General features: G+C 36.4%; 1 protein-coding gene across 3 annotated transcripts in view; it reads right to left on the reverse strand.

Moving 5' to 3' along the window:
- The window catches only part of Cntnap5 (contactin associated protein family member 5), a 907,059-nt gene that overhangs the window by 683,723 nt on the left and 200,850 nt on the right, over window positions 1–22,486 (reverse strand). For all 3 annotated transcript variants that reach the window (XM_042685183.1, XM_042685182.1, XM_042685181.1), the window contains exon 2: window positions 15,112–15,216. In XM_042685183.1, coding sequence (XP_042541117.1) covers window positions 15,112–15,216 — 105 coding nt within the window. The remainder of the gene's footprint in view (window positions 1–15,111; window positions 15,217–22,486) is intronic.

Consider the following 22,486-nt stretch of genomic DNA (forward strand, 5'->3'; position numbering starts at 1 on the left):
AATAAAATGTCCTGGCATTTTTAGAAATATTAGATGGGAAACTCTAGTATCTAGAACTTTACTAATTGTTCCATATGCTAGTGGATGTTAAATTGCCTTAAATTGAGTTCTTTCGCTTAAGTGAAATATCAATAAATATATGTGGCTGGTGGTTGCCTCACTGAATACCACAGCTGAAATATTGTTGTCCTGGCAAAAGGTCCTACTGGGCAGAATTGCTCTAGAATTCCTCTCAAGCAGTAGATGGTTAGCTTTATTTTCACTTGACAAATCATCATATAAACTCTACCATCTGAGAGTTGGGGATAAGGGGTTTTTAGTGGAATTCTCTCTCTCTCTCTCTCTCTCTCTCTCTGTGTGTGTGTGTGTGTGTGTGTGTGTGTGTGTGTGTGTGTATGTGTGTGTGTGTCTCATATGTATGTGTAGGTACAAAGGCCTCAACTGGGGCTTAGATTCTTTCCTTCAGCTTTTTTCACTCAATGCTGGTACTCTATAACTTGAGCCACAGTTCCACTTCTTTCACTTTGATAATTAAATGGAAATAAGAGTCTCACAGTCCTGCTTGTCCAGGCTGGAAGATTTCAGGCTCCTGAGCAGCTAGCTCATATAGGCACAAGCCACTAGTGGTGGGCTTTTTATTGAATTTTAATGGATTATTTATACCTTATTTAGTGGGTTTATAAATCTCAAGTTCCATCCACAAGTAAAAACTTATGGAAGATTTAACAAAACTGTAAGACAGCATTTCCTAGTTTGGGGTGTATTGAGAAAAATATTCTTTAAATAACTTTGAAGGGAAAACAGTGAAGCAGAACTGGAAGTTATTTGGACTGTATATCTTGTATTTTTGGCATTGCCAAATATAGCATTTTCAACCATGAATAAAAGACTTTTCAAACAGTGTAGTTTTTTACATTTAATGTTTTGGTTGTTGTTTTTTGCAGTACATTTGTTTGAAAGACAAGGTCTAGTCTATGTCTAGTGTTCAAATTACAAGAATCACTTTCTACTTTTAGGACATTGCACTAGTAGTTTTCCTACTTTTATAGTATATTCAGTGTCTAACATAACAAGGATCAAAGGAAATGGTTTATGCATATCAACAATGTCCTAGCTATAGATAAAATGATTAAACATGAATTTATTATCATGTCATTAAAAAATGTACACTTATGGGTACTCTTTTACTCAAAAGAACTCTGTAACCAGCTAAAGCCATCAGGAAGTTTCTGTTCTGGCTGGAAGATGTTCAATATAGCTTAACAATCTCAGTAAAGTAATGTTAGTAGAAATGCTATAGGAGAAAGAGAAAAATGGAGAGGCAGAGGAAAAAAGAAGAGTATATGTAGTCCTGTTATTTTGTTTTCTTCCTTCATGTCAGATGACTATAATCAGCCATGATAATTCCATAATTCTATAATTCCCCTTGTTGGACATTGTAAGGGCAGATTCATAAAGTACAACAATATTAGATATGAAAGAAAACTTGCTGGCACAGTGGGAGATGAGTTGTCTTCAATCTTATGTCCTGGAAAAATTTCAGTGCTCTCAGCTGTGTTTTCGCTATGCTCTGAAGCATGCAAATCACTTAGAGATCTTGACAAAAGAATTTTCAGATACTATTACTAGAGTTTCTGGCTTAGAATCGGAGTAGTATGTATTGCTGTCAAGTTCCTAAGGGATGGTTATCTTAGTGCTCTTCTGGGATTACTTCTTGATGACTTAGAAACCCATTTGGGGAGTCCTGTGCCATGTTTCTACAAACACTACTGTGCCTGAGAGGCCCTACAATTTTATCAGCTCCAGGATGGTATGCTGAACTTCTCTACCCACCCCATTGGGCAGGCCTGGCAACCTGGACAACTTCATTTTAAATATGGTAGTGTACTTTATTTTTACGTTTTTATTATGCAAATGATATCAACACATATACATATAACATGCACAAAATAATCTCACAAAACTTGTCTCAGGTTGGATCTCTGTAATAGAATACCTTGCCTAGCTTACTAAGGCTCAAATTACAACAACAAAACCTCATAAAAAAATATTTAACTTAATCATTGTAGAGTGAACATATTCTTAACCAATAGTACCCCAAATAGAAGTATGGATGTCTATTCAGTCCCGTGTGCTTAATCTCCATAGTTTAATATTTCTCACAAAACATGATCTGGGTTTTCTATTACTTATATGCAGAAGTAGGCTAATAAAGATGCCCTGTAATACTATTTAATTACTGTGGATATTTTTGTAGAGGAGATTCATTAAGAACAAGTCCTTAGTAAAATAAATGATAAGTATTCTTTCATTAATTCTGGATTTTTAGCAAATATGTCAGGCACATTGGTTAGAAAAATAAGGTCCAGATATTGCTTCAATTGCATGGATGATAAGAATTAAGAAAAGGTAGTAGGACATACTGCATGGAATTTGGAAGGGGATCACCTAGTAAGACCAGTATCCTGGAGAAAAAGAATTGCTTTTAATTTTCTATCTCTTTACAGGTTGTATCCTAATTCTGTTTTTTCACTTCTACATGGTAGAATCAGTACCCTTTAACTCATTTTTTAATTAATTTTTTGGGGGGGTCTGGTCGTGGGGCCTGCACTCTGGACCTGGACGCTGTCCCTCAGCTCTTCAGCTCAAGGCTAGCGCTCTATCACTTGAGCCACAGCGCCACTTCTGGCTTTTTTTCTTTTTGCTTATGTGGTGCTGAGCAATCAAACCCAGGGCCTCATGCATGCAAGGCAAGCACTCTACTACTGAGCCACCTTCCCAGCTCTGAATGAAATTTTTATAAGGTCTAATTGAAAGACTTAATAAGATAAATGGACTCAGTAGATATTCCCTAACAATCACATATGATATGTTAAATATACAATATTCAAATATTCAGATACCAGTCACATGACTACATTCTGATGAACTGTAAACTACATATACATTAGTGACCTCATAAATTAATAATGGATCTTAATAAAACCCCTCAAATCTACTGGCATTATATCCCATGGACTGTGAGATTGAACCACATCACCCATAGGTTTGTGCACACAGTCTATAAACATATAGCTACAAAACTGTGTATAGCAAATAATAATAGTAAATGACCGTATTATGTAGTAATGTATTACCTCTAACATACTCTTTATCATTATTTTGGAGTGTACTCCTACTTATTTTAAAAAAAAACTTAAGATTGTCTGACATGTTTTGCTTCTTGTTGCCATGTCTCTTAATTTCATAGAGAGGCCTGTGGATTGACTGATAAGTTGTCTTCGATAAGTTATCCTACCATGCTCATGCAGACAAAATCAGCAAATGACACACTTTTCAGAACATGTCCTTGTTGTTAAGCACCATAGGACTGTATCTTATTTCTTCTTGATTGGAATACACATTGCAAAATACAGTAATGAATTGTCAATCACTAGATAAATATGTCATTAATAATCTTGTTCTTTTCTGTCATTATCTTTAAGTGTAATGTTTTAGTTAAATACAAGGATCTGAAGAGTTGAAGAAGTTTTTGTTCCTTTGCAATGTGTTAGAGGCCTTAGACTGTTGGTTCACTGAATTAGTATTTTGTGTTAGTGTTTATGGAGTGTTCCATAGGAAAAACAATGTCAATTTGGCATTTAAAGGATGTGGTGATCCATCAGAAAAAAAATGTGGAGGACTTTGGTTTCTGTATCATTTTCCTCATGTCAAATGGTGATGCTTAGAGTCTCTGAAGCATAACATTATCAGTGAGAAAAAGTGTGCATGCACTACACCCCAGCACTGATTGCAATAACCTGGTTGAACAGGGCCGACACAATGATCTGTCTCCATCTGAGACATTGTCCCCAAGGTTCCTGGTAAATAGCAGAAAGTTTCTATTCTGTACTTCTTGATGATATGCAGGTATCCTTATGAGAGAAGAGGCTTAGGGTACTGTTTAAATAGCTAGGTCGAGGGTAATATCTCCCATGGATGTTTTAATAATTGAGGAGGCTCACACCCACAAAGCCCTTTCCCTTTTAACCTGAAAATCCAGTCTTTTGTAGTTAAAATTCTAACCACACTACATGAAATACCAAACATACCTGAAAGGAGGTGACTATTATGTTAAAAACAACTGTATTCTGATTAGGATTCCAGATCAATAATAAATAAAGATTTTGGTTAATATGGGGTAGATGACAGATTCAAATCTAAGCATTTACAAAAATTAGCTGAATATCCTGGGCCAGGGATTTAAACCCTCCAATGTATCCCCTTTCCCTTTACTCCTGAAACCTATAGTGAGTGAGGAACAGAGGTCAGAAAAGTATCTATAGTAGTATATTTCATCTTTGAAGTCATGAAAGCAGCAGTGGTTACAACACCGACTCTGATTCTGCAGTTCTCAGGACTAGGAGAGATCTTACATTTCTAATTAGCATCTAGAGATACTCATGTTTCAACCTAGGGGAAAGAGAATATGAGATACTATAAGGAAGAGTAAATCTCAATGTGTACCATGTCTATGGAAGCTAGGATAAGAAAGAAGCAAAGAAAAGAAGGAAAGACATTGTAAAGGGAGAGGAGGAAGGAATCCAGGGATTGTGTTCTGTACCTCGCACTGTTGTATTAAGTAGAATGCATTCTATTGATATCATGACTGTTTTAATCAATCTATAGGGGAGCCAGGAGCTGTCTTTGGTAAACATTGTAGTGCTGCCCATGGTAGGATCCTCCTCAGGATGCTCATCTGCTACTCAGTATGCTGTCTGGCATAAGTCTCTAGAGAAGGCATAGCATGCTATTTTGCTAATGGGCCTTGATTCTGGCACTGTCTCTATCATCTCTGTATATGGAATGAAATGATAATAAACTGAAAGCCAACTTCCAAAGACCTTTATGGATCCTTAGTGTTTTGACAAAGGAAGAGGAGGAATGTGTATGGATTCTGTGCTGAACAGAGATGAGAGCGTTAAGCCTTTTTATCTATTCACCAGCTTACGAAGCTGAAAGTGCTCTGACATAAGAAATCAAATTCTCCATGGCAACAAAATTGTCATGCTAGAAACATATAATCTCAACTTACACAGGCAAGCATCTCAAAAAATATATATTCAAGTGAGGAAGAAGCATTATAATTCTAAGGGACAAATGGTAAATGAAAGAGTTTGCAAACTGTATTTGGGGAAAAAAAAGGATGAGAGAGACAAACACAAGCCTTTCCTCTCACTGGACTAAACACATCTGTTCTTGTTTGTGTTTTAATCATATAAAATAATGTAAATCCTTTCCTTCATTTGCTAAGTCTTGCCTACAGATTGCCCTTGCTTCATGCTTGTCCACCTGTTCCTGTGCTTCATTTGACAGGGTTTCTTGTAGCTGATTTAATGTCCAGATCAAAAGCTTTCTTGCCACAAAACAAATCACATTTGATAAAGACAGATCCTTCCTAAGCCACCATTACATAGACTGGCTTGGCAACCTACGTTAATGGTGATCAGACCCCCAGCTTAATTTATTTTGTCAAATTTTCCAAAAGTGATTAGTTCTCTTTCTTGCCTTTCATTTCCTCCATGTGAGATAGGATGGCGGCTGAGGGAAAGTGGGAGTAAGAGAACAAAAATTCCATTTGGCAAATCCTCTCCACAAATGAGATAGCAGAGTGGGGACTATTACAGACAGGCTTTAAGCACCTAATCCCTTCTCCTGGGCTTCAGTGCCCAGATCTTGACTGGCACAGAAATAGCTCGGGTCAACAGCTGTTTCCAAGGGTGGTTATTTTTTTTTCCTTCCTTGAAGAGATCAGATTATCGTTAAATTTGCTTTACTCAGAGTTGGAGGCTCATTCAGACACTATTGCTTAGCACAGTCTTGATGGATTCTCCTTTTCACTTTGGAATGATCGTTGTTTCTGCTAGGGCACATTTACCAGCTGTGCACATTCTCTTAGAGTGTCCTCAGACATTTGTATACTAGATTTCTTGTAGACATTGGAAGAAGAGGATATTTTACCATCCATGTTCAATGTATGGAAGTGGTCTATATGATCACTAGGGGATGCAGTGATCCCAAGGATTTCCAATTTCATTCAGTAATGATGAGTGGCCAGTGTGCATTCTATTCTTTAGAAGGAAATGTAATGCACTAAAAATCGCTGTTTGAAATTCACAGTTTGAATTTCATGTACAGGGGAATAAAGAAATTCCTTGACAAGTATGTAAAAGGTTGGAAGTCATGTGACAAATAAATAAATGAATAGAAAGTGAATGTTAAGAGAAAAATGCAGCCAAGCTTGAATATTATATGAAAGTAAAATATAATACAATAATCCTAAGCTATTTTGTTAAAAATTGACTTGGTAATTATTTAATTTTCTAGAAGAATGCACCTGTCACTTGGTTTTATTCTTTGCTGATTGATTAGATGTCCAATATTAAGAAGTTTTGTGTTAACTTATTAATTTGGGCCCCACAGAGAAAATTATTTTTAAAAAGTTATAAAACTCCTCACAAGTTATATAATCATGTAAAAAAAGGTTACTGGTAAATGCCAACGTGACTGATACAGACATCCAGAAAGCTGGTAGTGTTATCTGGCTAAAATCTGTGAGGTTGCTCCTAGAATACATAGGCTTTTGAGTCAGTGCACTGAATGAGGAAGAATGCTTTCCACCATTCAGTAACCACCATTCAGTCCCTTACAAGACAAGATGAAATAAAAAGAGAGCAAAGCACAGAGGTGAACTTGCCATATCTTCCAGAGGTAAGAACTATTTGCTCCTGATTTCATACACCAAGATGTCTGCCTTCCAAGACTTTGGACTCTGGTCTTACATGGCATCCCTAGATTTTCAGGACTGAGACTGACAGTTTCCCATTAATTTCCCCAGTTCTCAGGCAGGTGATTCACATTACATCATACCACTGGCTTTCTTGGTTCTCTAACTTGTAGGAAGGTTGTTATGGGTCTTCTCACCCACCTGAATCTGGGAAACCAAAATTCATGATAAACTACCCTTATATATCTCTGTATACTATTGGTTCTCTGAAGAACCTACATTAATACAAGTTTTGTATTTACCTAGCATTTTATTCTAAAATTCTTTTCTTTTGCTTTTATAATGTTTATTTTTAATTTAATTTTATTGTCAATTTTATAGAGGGCTTACAATTACTTACCTAAAGTAGTGAGTACATTTCTTGTGGGACATTGTTACTCTTCCCTCATTTTTCTCCTGCTTTCTCTCCACCCCACCTCCACCCCCTGAAGTTGTAAAGTTCATTTAAACATACTCTGGTTTCTCTTCAGATCATACAAGTTTTTCATTTTTAAAACTCTTTTCTTTCCCTTTAGTTCTTCAAAGGATTTCTGGAAGAAGTTTTACAACTTTACTTTGCCTCTTTAATGAATTGAATAATTTTTGGGGTGTTTCCTCTATATTTATATGGGAGCTACAATTTTAACTTCCTGAAAACTTTAGCAAGTGTTTATTGCTTACGTAAGCTATTTCCAATGTCAAAAAAAAGTTCAGTTCAGCTAGATTCTGATCTCTGCTCTTTGAGAGTTTTTTATTTTGTTTTTTGTCTGTTTTTGGCCAGCCCTGGGGCTTGAACTCAGGGCCTGGGCACTATACCTGAGCTCTTCTTTTACTCAAGGCTAGAACTCTACTATTTGAGTCACAGTGCCAATTCTGGCTTTTTCTGTAGGGCTTCATGCATGGTAGGCAAGCCCTCTACCAATAAGCCACATTCACAGCACCATCTTTAATAGTTTTAAATACAGAATAGAAGTTGAGAGTGTTCATATTAAAAAAAAAAATGTGTCAGGTTTAGAATGGTAGGCACTAGGAATTAGGTGGTAGAACTATAAGATCAGTTTCACAATTCCTTCACGTAGGAAAGAAATGACTGAGGAAAATGCAGGGAGCTGTTGCAATGGTTCTTGCAGAGTGTGGCCATGAGACATATAATGCTCACAAAATAATTAGGTTTATGAGGGAACAAACATGAATGATTCTTGTGACTGTCAGAAGTTATGTGTTTGTATGGATAATTTTGTATGGCCTATACTTGCATAAATACTCAAATGGCCCTTGGCAGAGAAAAGATTCTACAGAATTTATTAAGAAAAATAATATTAAAGGGCTGAAACAGAATACAGTGAATTAGATCCTTGTGTGTTGAGAAAAGCAGACTAGAGAGATACCTAGATGCTTATAGGCATGATTTAGAGTGATATCTCAAGCCTGTACAAAATAGAGAATATTTTGGTGGATATGAAATTAAAAACAAAGCAATAAATGGGGGGAACAAGGAAGGAAAGAAGGAAGGAAGGAAGGAAGGAAGGAAGGAAGGAAAGAAGGAAGGAAGGAAAGAAGGAAGGAAGGAAGGAAGGAAGGAAGGAAGGAAGGAAGGAAAGAAGGAAAGAAGGAAAGAAGGAAGGAAGGAAGGAAGGAAGGAAGGAAGGAAGGAAGGAAGGAAGGAAGGAAGGAAGGAAGGAAGGAAGGAGAAGGGAAGGAAAGGAAAGAAAGAAAGTAAACAAGTTGGCCATTATCAGTCTTAAAAGAAGGATGGCCAAGAGACAGAGGAAGAAATGTTCAACCTCTCTAGCCATAAAAGAAATGCAAATCAAAACAACATTGAGATACCACCTCACCCCAGTTAGAATGGCTATAATCAAGAACTCTAATAACAACAGATGCTGGAGGGGGTATGGACAGAAGGGGAACCTTACTCATTGTTGGTGGGAGTGTAAACTTGTTCAACCACTTTGGAAAGTAGTATGGAGGTTCCTCAAAAGGCTTCACATAGAGCTCCCCTATGACCCAGCAATCCCACTTTGGGGCATTTACCTGAATGATCACAAACAAGATCACACTAAAGCTACCAGCACAACTATGTTTATACTGCAGTATTATTTACCATAGTTAAGATATGGAACCAACCCAGATGTCCCTCAGTAGATGGCTGGATCAAGAAAATGTGGTATATATACACAATGGACTTCTATGTCTCCATCAGAAAGAATGACATTTCCCCATTTGTTAGGAAATGGAAAGACTTGGAAAAAATTCTATTAAGTGAAGTAAGCCAGGCCCAAAGAAACATTGGTCCCATGGTTTCCCTTATTTGCAATAACTAGTATATGTCTGAGACAAGCAGAAACAATCAGATAAGTTGATGTTAGGTGAAATGAACCTGAAGATAACTATTCAAAGGCTTTTTGCTTTCATGCTATTGTTTCTAACACATTTATAGGATTATTTCTTTGTTTCTTTGTATGTCCCTCCCCCAAGGTATAACCCCTGATTTCACTGTATTTGATGTTGGTATAATTTGTGGAGGGGAAGGGAAAAAACAAATCATTTAACTAGGGATACAGGTGGGTCCATTGCAACAATGAGATGTACAAATCGTTATGTCAAAAAATGAACTTTACAACTTTGGCGGGGCATGTGGCTGGGAGATGGGAAGGGATGGGAAGGGGAAAGAAAGGAGGAGGCAACAATGCTTGATAAGAAATGTACTCATTATCTTGCCCATGTAATTGTAACCCCTCTGTATGGTATTTTCACAATAAAAAATTTCAAGAAAAAGCTCTGTACAACATAGGAAACAATCAAAATAAAAATGGAGACTATGAAATAAATGAGAATATTTGTAAGATAAACAATTAAAATGGAAAGGAGCAAATAAAATTCAATGGTACAATCCAACATGACTCAATTTAAAAATAAAGGAAACCCTACAAACAAACAACAGCTATTTATTGTACATCAAAAGGTGATTTATCATAAAGGGAACAAAAATCAAATTTTCAAGGTGATATCACCTCAGACCTATTAGGATGACTATACAAAAATAACGGAAGTATTGGAAAGGATGTGGAGAAAAGGGAATCCTTACCCACTATTTTATTGTTGATATTTTACTTAGTTTTTTTTTTTTTTTTTTTTTTTTGTCGGTCGTGGGGCTTGAACTCTGGGCCTGGGCACTGTCCCTCAGCTCTTCAGCTCAAGGCGAGCGCTCTACCACTTGAGCTACAGCGCCACTTCCGGTTTTCTGGTGGTTTATTGGAGATAGGAGTCTCAGGGTCTCTCCTGCCCGGGCTGGCTTTGAACCGCGATCCTCAGATCTCAGCCTCCTGAGTAGCTAGGATTACAGGCGTGAGCCACCGGCGCCCGGCTTTACTTAGTTTTATTTGTACTAGCTTATATTAGTTGTATAGAGGAATCTCTCTCCGCACTTGTTTATTCTGTATTGAAATCAGCCTCACTGCCTGTTATACTCTCTGCTACCCTTTCTCTTCCCCCCAAAAGCATTCCCCACAGGTTTTCTCATTACATTTTCATAGTTGCAAATCATCTGTTTTGACAGTATTCAACGTCCTTTATATTTCTCCCCTTTTGCAATACTGATACAAAGGTACAATGGTACAAAAGTTATGGGAAACAATAGCACAGCTCCTCAAAAAATTAAAACTAGTTTTACCATACAATTGAGTAATACTACTTCTGTGCAAGTGAATGAACAGGACAAAAATCAGTCTCTCCATTCACTGTTTGCACAACCATACTGTTGGCAGCATTCACAGTGGCCAATATGTGGAAACAACTCAAGAATCTGTTGATGGATATGTAAATAGAGTTGTGTTTGTCTATATATCTGTGTAAGGAAGTATATGTTGGAATGGTATTTAAGTATATGTTGGAATGGCATTCATCCATAAACTAGAAAAATCCCTGTATTAATAACAATATGCATGCACCTTGTAGGAATTATTTTATATGAAATTGCCAAACACAGAAAGATTAGACTTTTACAATCTCACTTATATGGAATCTGAAAAAGGAGAGTAGTGGTTTTCTGGTTGTCAGGGATCAGGGGAAATGGAGAGATGTTAAGAGAAGAATATGATCTTTCATTTAAAAGAATAAAGTATGACAATATAAGAGTCATCATGGTTCCTTGGTTGATAATATCCCACTGTATAACTGAAGTTTGCTAGGATAGTAGATATAATTTTCTTGACATACACAAATATTTACACAGTAAGTATGAGAAGTTATAGATATTAAAGATTGGTAAATAATTCAATTGTACTACTCACTTTACAATGTATACCTGTGTCAAGTCATCACACCGTATACTGGAAATATATGAAGTTTTACTTGCTAATTTCAATAGCACCATGAGGAAAAAAAGAAAACTAATAAAAGTAGCACAAAATTTCCATTGTTAAGACCAATCTTTGTTGTGATATTCAGCTGCATTCTGGTACCATTTACGTACTAGGAGAGTGAAGCCCTAGACATAACATCCTCATATTCAATCTCTTTGACATCTCTTCAGATAACAAAAATAACATGGTTTTTATGATGTGTGCACTCATAGAACAGAAAGGGAACATTTAAATTATCCATATGGAAAAGAGTAGTTGGTATTATAATTGCTTTTAGTCCCTGATAGTGAAAAGAGAGGACACAGTATGGTTTGAAAAGAAAACAATAATTAGTTATTTATAGTGAAATTTTCAACATCAAATATTGCTACAGGCTTTCTCTTCAACTAACTGACAAAATTTGTTCATAATAACATCACACAATTTCTTTTATAGTTTATATTAATATCTGTATAGAGTATATGCATATATTCTATGCATGTAGATGTAAATATATCTATATACATATATGTATATTCTACTTCAAGCTTATTAACATGTAACATACACTCTTCTTATCCTTGGGATATATATGTAGATATACTATATATCTACATATATGCTTGTTAATTCAATAAACAGAAATTTTAAAATATTTGACAATTATTATTTTATGGCCTCAAAATTTATAAATCTTTCTATTTTGTTATTTTCCAAACACTATAGTGTAATTATTTATATATCATCTACATTGTATTAAGAATTATAATTAATCTAGAGATGACTTAAGATGTACAGAAGAATGTTCATAGGTAATGGGCAACTCCTATATCATTTTCTACAAGGGACAGATGATACATGGATTTTGATAGTGTAAGATTCCTGGAATCAATCTCATATAGATGCTGAGCATTAATTATATACACATATTCTTGTACTTATGGATATACATGCTGTATGCCTTTTGCTCACATATCTACCTATATATGTATGAGTCTTAGCTGTCTAAATGATCAACTACTTACTTATATTCACATTTCCTCTATGTAATCTGATAAATACAAGATACATATGTATAGCTAATTTTATACACATACACATATAGTATCCAGATAAAAGAATTAATGCCACTATTTCCAAAATAATAAATGTTAGCTGTTAATTATATCACAGTTTCAAGTTTACATTTTCATATGAACACTGTTTTGTTTGTCTGTTTTTGTTGTTGTTGTCACTTGTGGGGCTAGGACTCAGAGCCTGGGCACTGTCCTTGACCTTTTCTGCTCAAGGCTAGCAACATACCACTTTGAGCCACAGAACCACTTCTGACTTTCTTGTGGTTAATTGGAGGTAAGAGTCTCATGGACTTTCCTACCCAGGCTGGCTTTGACCTGTAATCCTCTCAGCTGCCTAAGTAAGTAGGATTATAGGCATCAGCCACTAGCACCCAGTTCTCATATGAACTCTTTTTTTTCCTTTAATTTTATTTTATTGTAAAGATGCTGTACAGAGGGTTTACAGTTACATGAGTAAGTCAATGAAGTTTCATATGAACTCTTTACCAATCATGTCTGTACCGATTTTTCCAATCATGTTGTAAGATTCTAGCAGGCTGCCTAGTACATAGCAAATGCTAAGTCAAAATTCATGGAAGTGTTTATTATTCATGAATTTACCCAATGTCCTACTTAACAACTCCTTTTGCATTTTGGAAGCCCCTAGAAAGCTTTAATTTATCCAGCTGATCGATATCTTTGCCTGAACCTCATTTTAGGCATCTAATTCAGTGTGTTTGGGAGATAGGCTCAGGTAATTCTCCTGTAAAATGGTTCAAGTGATTCAAGTATGCAGCTCTAGAGCTGCAGCTCTTATCTAGAGCTGCATATTTGATCACTTCCTGAGCTCAACTGTACTCTCCCCTGAAAGCAGGGACTCTTGTCAGCACCTTGAATGCTGAGCTAGAAAGTGAAATCTCAACCAAGGAACCCTAACTCCATGACCATAGCTTCCACTCAGCCTTCCAAATTTAGATTAGGCTCTAGTTAAGAGAAAGAAGAGAGGTCAGTCTCCTTTTGTATGCATTCATGCTAGTCCAGGCTGGAGGCACCCAGATTCCCTGATGAGCTGGATCAGGACAATTATAATAAGTTGGAACAGACACACCTGTTCTCAGTCACTGTCTACTACCCACTAGGGAGGAAGCTAGCCGGTGATCAGACCCCCAGCTTATCGGTGGCAGAAATTGCCAAGGAGCCATGAGGCAGTAATAATTTCCTGCTCCAATAGTTTGGGTGGGATTGAGACCAGTTCTGTCCCTGGAATCCCTACTGGAGACTGTTAAAATTTCCCAATTTGTGTGTCATTCTGAAATGAAAAAAGAAAAATAGGCCTCCATGCTCCATTTCACTTTTCTAATCTTCGGTGGGAAAGATCTTTGGGATATACCAGTCTGACCTCGTTCTGCACTTACGCTGGTAGGCAGACATTATTGAGGGTAGTTGACAGATTAAAAACACTGAGTTTGGCAACAGTTGAATGGTTTGTAGAAACTCACAGAGTATTTAAGTGTAATAGCCCAGCATTTGAACACTAGTTAATTAGTTTTTAAGTTACTCTTTGTACTCCACCCTACTTCAACCTGTCCTATTGTATCAACTTAATATCATGGTGAATTTAAGCTTAATCTCTAGATTCGAAGGAATCAGGTTTGAATCAAGCATTTCCCTTTCTTTCCTGCAAAAATTTTACACACTATTAAACCCTTAAAAACAGGGCAAGTAGCAATAACTTATGGGCAAGCAGCAATTGTTCTTACCTTACAACATCTGTGTTAGGACTAAGTTAAAATAATTGATAAAATTTGGGGCACAGAATATTTAGCAAAAGGAAATTGTAGTTCAAAAATATATTATTATTCTTACGCTTTGTTTAGGTCTTGTTGACTTTCCTTTTCCTTTTAGAACAATATGTTCTCTTTAGTCCAGCAGATAAGGATCTAAAAACCTACTTAGTTACCAATATCCATGCATGCTCAAGTCCCTTGTGTAAAATGATATATAGTTTGTATTTAATATACATACATTTACCCCTGTAGTTTAGAATATAAGTAGATTACTTATGATACCTGTATTTTGGGTTATTTATATGATATAAATGACTAATATACCATAGTATGTAAAAAATATGGACAAGGAAAAGTCGGTATATGTTCAGTATGAAAGCATTTTTTCTAATTTTATGATGCTGTGAATGGCTATGTGATCTAAATCATATTCCAGAGTGCAAAGATAAGTCAGCATTGAAAAATCTACGAATGTAGTTTGCCCAATGTATCAATGGATATGTACTGTAAAGAAGTTAATAGAGACATTAAAAGATTAGGAGATCTTTTAAAATTGCAAGCAACTTATTTTCTCTAATTATATAAAAGCAGGTAATAAATAAATTATCAGTAATTCAACTATCAGATGCTTTGTTTTTACTTATGTTTATTATCTTTAAGCAGTTGTACAAAGAGATTTCAGTTCAACATGTCAGTTTATGAGTACAATGCATCTAGAATTTTATGATTGCATTCTCCCACCAACCCGACTTTCTCTCTTCATTTGTCTACCCTTCTCCCTTTGAAACCTACCCTTGTATGATGGTCTAAAAGGAGCTTACGAGATGAGATATAGCTCTGTGGTAGAGTACTTGTCTAGAATGTGTGAGGTCCTGGGGTCAAGCTCAGGATAGGAAAAAAAAACTATCTTTTGGTTGTAAAAACATTAGTTAGCATAATTTGAATATATGTCACATCACTGGAAGCATTTTAAATTTAGATTTACACCTTTCTCCTTCCAGATGACCTTCTACACATTACTGTTAGATACTATATCTATGAATGGAAGTGTTCACTCTCTCCCATGCACTCAGAATTGTCTGCTTTATCATATGGCTTAGGATTTTAGCCACTTAACTTACCAACCCTCCAGTTGAGTTGAGCTGAGATTGGAGTACCAGTGAGATCTGAGGAGCTGGAGAAAGCCATTGGAGAGAGAAGAGATGCTAACGGGTCATCACAGTTGTCTGAAATGGGGGGGGGGGGAGAGAGAGAGAGAGAGAGAGAGAGAGAGAGAGAGAGAGAGAGAGAGAGAGAGAGAGATAGAGAGAGAGAGAAGATTTTGTCAGAAAAAATAAATCATGTCATTTACAGCCATCATTTATAAAGTTATCCACAAGCGCTGCCTAAGGCTGGGAACAAATGTTTTCAAGGTGTCATTATATCTACCTTTCACAGCAACCCACATGCAAAGGAGCAACTTCCTTTTTCAGGTAGAGAAAATGAGGGTCACAGGTAACAGGTAGGTTGTTCAATTTCAGACAGTAGGAAAGTGAGGCCACCAGAATTCTCACCAAGTTTGTCTCATCCATTCCTTAAACTAACTTTGAGTAGAACTGCACATTACTGCTATTGTGCTCAGTCTATCAGAAGAAGACAGAATACTAGGAAGGGGACATTGTTTAACTATTTTCCTATCCTTAGTCCCCATGGACCCCTGTGATGACAGTATCTTACTTCAGACTGTTTTCTCTCAATTGTGTGTAGTTCATTAGAAAACAAATTTCTCAACATACTCTAGGACGCAATCGAGAGTAGTTCCAGATTTTATAAAATTGGTGTGTGTGTGTGTGTGTGCGTGTGTGTATTGAGACAATCATTTGCTATGTAGTCTAGGATGGCTTCCTACTTATAATCACTTTACTTCTAATTCCCCTGTGCCAGCATTATAGAACTCTACCACAGGTCCTAGCTTGAACAATCATGAATTTGATGTTTACTTCTCTAACTGAACTTCCAGTCTTTTCCTAAATGTAAGTATACTTTCCAAGGCTTCTTTGATAGTGTCTGAATATGAAATAGAGACGTGGTCATGGCACTATAGTTCTGTTCACTCAAACTGAAGCTAATGTACCTTAACCATTTCACATAGAGAGCCATATCCTTTACTCTTAGTATATTATGCCTTTGAGTTTCTGTGCCCTCTTAAAGTCATGTCTTGATATAATTGCTATTGCAACAATTCTAAGAGATGGAACCTTTAAGGGATGATTAAACTATGAAGATTAAACTTTCCCGGCTTATAGGAATGTTTAGTGCCTTAATGAAAGTATGTTCAGGAGGATGGTAAAGTCTCTCACCTTTCCACCTTCTGTCATTTGATATACAGCATTGCTAGATGCTGCCAACTTTACATTATCTTCTGAGTCTCCAAGTATGTGAGCCAGGAAATGCCTGTTCATCAGAAATTGCCCAGCCTTTGATATTCTATGACAGACTAGGACAACTGTTTTACTAAATATTATCTAAAACTTCATTTGTTTGTGTATTCTTCTGTATGTCACATTTTGTGGGCTTCTAGCAAAGAACCTGGTGTATACTAGGTCTTAATAAAGGTATGATGAACAAATGAATGGTAAGTGATCAAAATAAAATAGAAAGAATCCATCTATCAACCAAAGAGTTAACCTCACAATACCAACATTCTTCTTCTGATCCTTTGGGACCCTGACTTCAAGAAAGGCAAAAATAACTCACTCAAAAGAACCTTAAAACCTGACATTCAGATGGAAGGTAAACTTCATGAACAAAAGTCTCTTAGGAAGAAAGTATTTAACATCTTTTTAGAGAATATTTGCATAAGATCATGCTTATTTACCCAGAAAATTCATACAGAGCTTATTTCAGCTAATTGCAGAAAAATTAATTAAGGACAGAGGGAGTAAATTCTTGTTTATTAAATGTATTTTAAAAAATCAACTGGCAAAATGTATTTTGAGAATCTCCCAACCACAAATGTTTGAAAAATATTTTGAGAGATTTGATAAACATGAAACTGAGCCAGATCCTGACTGAAAAACATAGAAGAGGAAGAGCATAAAAATTACATTGGTGGCTGGGCCAGTTCAGGAAGAGAAACCACAGAATGGCTGCCATGTTCCTGAGGAAGGAACATGACTCCCAGCATCTGTTTAGAACACATTCATCACTCCACTTACACACTCACAGAGAAGTTGAACACAATACAGAACATATATATGCTCTGACCTTTTTGGCAACAAGACATATTATTTATATGTAGGAAAATTAGCCGTATAGGAATATTCAAACACACACAGACACACCCAAACACATGCAGTGGTACAGATAGATACACAGACCCACCACAGAGACAGAGAAACACATAGAGACACATACATATGTATATAAAGAGACACATACTCACGGAATCATCAAACATCAGTATGGTATTGAAATAATCAGCTGCATTATGCCTTCACCCATCTACACTTGTGTTTATAATCATCCTCCCATTTCAAAGAATGTCTTTCCATCACTTCACAATAATGTACACTCCTATGGATACCCAGATTTACAGGACAAGCAAACTGTACATCTTTTTAAGCCAAAGAACTACATCTTCCATAATTTTTATGCACTTCCTAAATGTTTCATATGTATAAAACTGTGCCATTATTTTTATATGTTCTAACAGTCTTCTATGAGTCACTGATGCTTTATTTTAGTATTAGGTCTTATCCTTATTTTTCCTCTAAGCCTTATTACACAGTTAGCCAGTTGTTTTGACAAATAAATATGTTATAGCAGGACAACGCTATTGAAAGTTCAAGTCAATGTAAGTCACACATCATCCAGAAAACAACTCTGAAATTCAATTTTTTTCATCTTATTATAGTAGTGTTTGAGTATAACATGTAAATTACTAAAATGATTGTTGGATAGTAGAAAAGAAGTGACTTAGCTATTTAAAATTAATTTAGTCAGCTATTTATAAATTACTAACTGAACAGAAAGGCATTAAGGATAGATCTGAGTGCAATAGAATCTCACACTTCAAGTAGCTCACAAACCATTGTCAACAAATTAACTACTAGAAAAGGTTAGAAAATTTTCACTAAGGTAATTTAGTGAAAAATTTTCACTCTGCTAGTAAAATTGGCACCTTGCTCTCTAGGGTTTTTTGAACTTTCCTCCAGCCCTCTGCCATTCCCTTCTCATTTGGGTCGTCATACGTTTCAAGGTGTTTCAACCTATCTTGTCTATTCTCATTCCTCCTGAAAATGATTCCATGGCTGGATACATTTTGTACACAAAATAAAGGCTTTAGGGAAAACTGCATTTATACAGAAGTCAGGTCAACAGCTACCATGCTTCTTATTTTACATTTCCTGTTTTAAAAGGTATCTGACTTATACTTTGACTTCCAGGATCAAAGTTTCCACTTTTAAAACAAGCAAATCCATTAAAAAAAAAAATCAATGCTAGTGAAAAGGCCTAGAGGAGATCTTTTAGGATGCCTGTTCTCATAGGCCCTGTCCATTTAAACAATAGCTTTTGGAGGACTTACCTGAACTTTTTTATCCCTGCAAAGGGGGTCGGTAGATGAAGAGAAGGACACAGGGTAGGCAAATATAGTCATAATGTCCAATGTATGTACATGAAAATGGAACTAGGTAACTTGAAGGAAGTGGGGTTGGGAGAGGAGGGAGGCTTGGTTGGGACATTCATCAAGATGCACCACATTCATAAATTAACATTGAATTGAAATATCTTTGTATAATTATTAAAAATAAAAAATCAAGTTGAAAATATAAAAATAAGAAAAAAATGGGAAAATTGGAAATCAGATTCTACAAAAGATAATCTTCCTCTCCATCTACGGCAGAATGGTAGATTCCTTTGCCATCTCTAGTCAAGTGAACAACCTTGATCATCTCAATTCAGTCTCAAGCAGAGTAGATGAGCTTCTTTTCCAATTACTCTTGGTCATTGGGAGTTCAAGCTTTGCCACAAAAATACAAAAATGATCTGCTTTGAGCATGTTTTCTCATCTTAAAACAGAAATGATCCAGTCTATGTGAGAAAGTACTTAACTTTCATTTTGCTTGGTAATAATGGGATAGCCTGACATAGTCAAAAAGTTGCTAAGAGTGGAGAGTTTGACCCTGTTCCCCCATAGATCTATTTCTTCTCTTGAACCAGTGTCTAGATATCATACATTCAAATGAACTCAGCTTTATTATATTCAAAATAAGAATCATGTTTATCATAACCAGCCATGGAATCATTTTCCAGAGGAAAGAGAATAGACTGGGAAGAGTAACTCTCCTTATAAAGCGTGAAGTCCCAAATGAGAAGAAGATGCAGTACATGAGCTGATGATGATATCTGCTAAAACCGAGAATAACTATTTTAATAATTAACCCAGGAAGTAACATCACAGATGGGCCCTTTTAAACTAAACATTCACAATGGGTCAGGTGAGCAGAGAAAGACAAAGCAGAGTGGAATGAAATAGATGAAGACAAGCATGTGAGGATGAAATCTCAGGGCTGAGATCTGTTTATGGTTGGGTGGCCTCATGGTGGCTGTCTCCACATCACACCTAGACCAAGGCTGGGAAGGAAGGAAAGGGAAGACCATATGCTTTGCTGCAATCACAGACTTCCTGTATGTGAGCATACCACGTTGTGGTTAGCCAGCAGGCTAACCACCAAAGGCATTTCAGCCTTTTGACAGAGTCTATACTAGGCAAAAGCTACAACCAGCTCCCTTCAGAGGGAGTGTGTGTGTGTGTGTGTGTGTGTGTGTGTGTGTGTGTGTGTGTGTGTGTGTGGATGTGTGTTTGCACTGGGTATGTGGATCTTTTTTTTTTTTTGGTCCGGTCGTGGGGCCTGAACTCTGGGCCTGGGCGCTGTCCCTCAGCTCTTCAGCTCAAGGCTAGCTAGCACTCCACCACTTGAGCCACAGCACCACTTCTGGCTTTTTTCTTTTTGCTTATGTGGTGCTGAGGAATCGAACCCAGGGCCTCAGGCATGCAAGGCAAGCACTCTACCACTGAGCCACCTTCCCAGCCCCTGGGTATGTGGATCTTTGAAAGAACTGAAATAGTGAAGAAACCTAATGCAGCAAAACAAGGGGTTTTGTTGTTTACTTGATTCTTTTTCTTTTTCCTTTAATTTTGAGAGAAGATCTTACTAAACATCCCAGGCTAACTCCAAGTCACTATCCTCTTGTCTCAGCCCCTGAAATGCTAGGACTGTAGGTACCAAAGAAAGTGTTTTAAGTTTAAGGGAAAACGTGGTTAGAAACGAAACAAGATTTTCTCTTACCCACTTCTAGTGAAACAACTTGAAATAAACCACATGATTATTCCAAGTCATGCTTTCCAAAATTAAACCAACACTCACTGATGTGCTGGCACAATAGAATGTTTTCAAAACAAGCTCTTAAAATTTAATTCTCCCCAAACCCAGAAGAAATTAAAAGGCTATTAATAAAATGAACATGCTTAATTCAAATATAATTTATAATTCTTCATTAGTCTTCACCAAATAACCATAGTTTCATCTTCACTATTTTCTTTTGTAACAAAGACCACATTTTGCTGTGTTCTGTCCTTATGTAGATAAAATAATGACAGTTCTGGACACAACCAAACACCTCAGGTCATTTAGTTGAGTAGATCTTTATAGAATTTCAATCCTATATGCAAATAAGAAGTTTATATTCATAGACTAAAAGAATTTCAAAACCTCAGCAACACCTGAAATTGTTGGGTCTAACCTTTCACTTTACAAATGAGGATAACAGAACTTGGGCAGATGACAGGAATGTTCAGGGCCATCCATCTCATCAGCAGTATGGCTTGGACACAAACTTGGTTGATGTATTATCTGTGGTGACCTCTGGGCCATTCAGCTACAACCTCTGCAAGAGGCAGGTAAGCATCCCTGACATTATCCTACATACAACTTTGTTTTTAGGCACCATTTAATTTAAGGTGTAGTTGCATTTCTTGAGCAGCAGAAAGCGTTGACAGAATATAGATAACTTTCAAAAAATATTTGAATCTGGTTGTGTGCTGTTGGCTCACACCTGTAATCATAGCTACTCAAGAGGCTGAGATCTGAGGATTGTGGTTAGAAGCCAGCCTGGGCAGAAAAGTCCATGAGACTCTTATTTCCAATTAACCATTAAAAAGCTAGAAGTGGTGCTGGGGCTCAAACTGTAGAACCTCAATCATAAAAGCTTAGGGCCAAGACCCAGGCCCTGATTTCAAGTCCCAGGATTGGCACACACACACACACACACACACACACACACACACACACACACACACACACACAATCATTTTTCCTTTTTATCTTTCCCTTCAACGTGTTCTCCTAATGCATTAGTTTCCAAGGACAAATAAATATAAAGCAAGAACAAAAGATATTGTTAAGGAGTAAATGAAGAAACTAATGGGTTTCTTTATGAACATTTGTTTGACTTCCCAAGCACTTAGATATTTTCAATCTGTAGAAATGATGATAATTTGCTTTCTAACACATGTGTTCGGTTAAATGTTAAAGGTCTTCTTTTACATTAATTTCATAGTAAAGGTACAAAAAATTCTCAGTAAATTGGTATTTACACAGCTTCAAAGAAATTAACATTGACTCCTTAAGATGATTTGACTTTAAGTAACATTTTTGTTAGCAACATATATTTTTATTCATTATTATTAAAATACCAGTAGAGTTACAAATGGTCCTGGTGTGAAATTGTATGCATCATCTTGATCATCATTGTAAATTGTCTTCATTTGGGGATTTGGAGCTTAAAAGGTTCACTTGTATTTATAGGTGAGATAAAGTTCCTCTTAGAATTGCTGCTTAATGGCCTATTTTGTTTAAAAGACATAAAGCACACATTTTGTAGAGTGTCTACAACAGTCCTTAGAAGAGATAACTCACACTTTTAGCTTCATTTATTTTTTTCCCTTGTTACCAACAATTCTACTCAGCAAATAGCCAAAATAAATACTACCATATTCCTCTTGAGTCTGACCCTTTCCCCCTTCTCTAATATGAAATTTCAAGATTAATTATTTGTTAATGAGCAGACCATAAAATAGCCTTTAAACTGAACTATGAAGAATACCCCCACCTTCTCTATCCTTACACCCATTGCTAAATTGTTACAATGTGTGCATTCTGACGATCTGCTAGTTATAATTAGCATCTTCATTATGGGAAAACAAGATAAAGTCAAAGTCAACCATAAACTCTGAATACAAAATGTCAAACTGATGCTAATTGAAATGAACTCCAAGATATGAATCAAGAGGTTTTTGGGGTTTTTTTTCTTTGCTGGTGTTAATGTACTGTACTGTGTGAAACTTTATTTTTTCTTTTGTTCTTTTTCCCCTTTTGTCTATCACCTGTCATCACTGTTTTTGATTCTGGTAACCTATGTCTTATATATATACCTTTATCTGATTTGGGGAAG

This window comes from Dipodomys spectabilis, unplaced genomic scaffold, assembly GCF_019054845.1.
Source record: "Dipodomys spectabilis isolate Male_0828 unplaced genomic scaffold, ASM1905484v1 ptg000094l, whole genome shotgun sequence".
NCBI classification, from domain to species: domain Eukaryota; kingdom Metazoa; phylum Chordata; class Mammalia; order Rodentia; family Heteromyidae; genus Dipodomys; species Dipodomys spectabilis.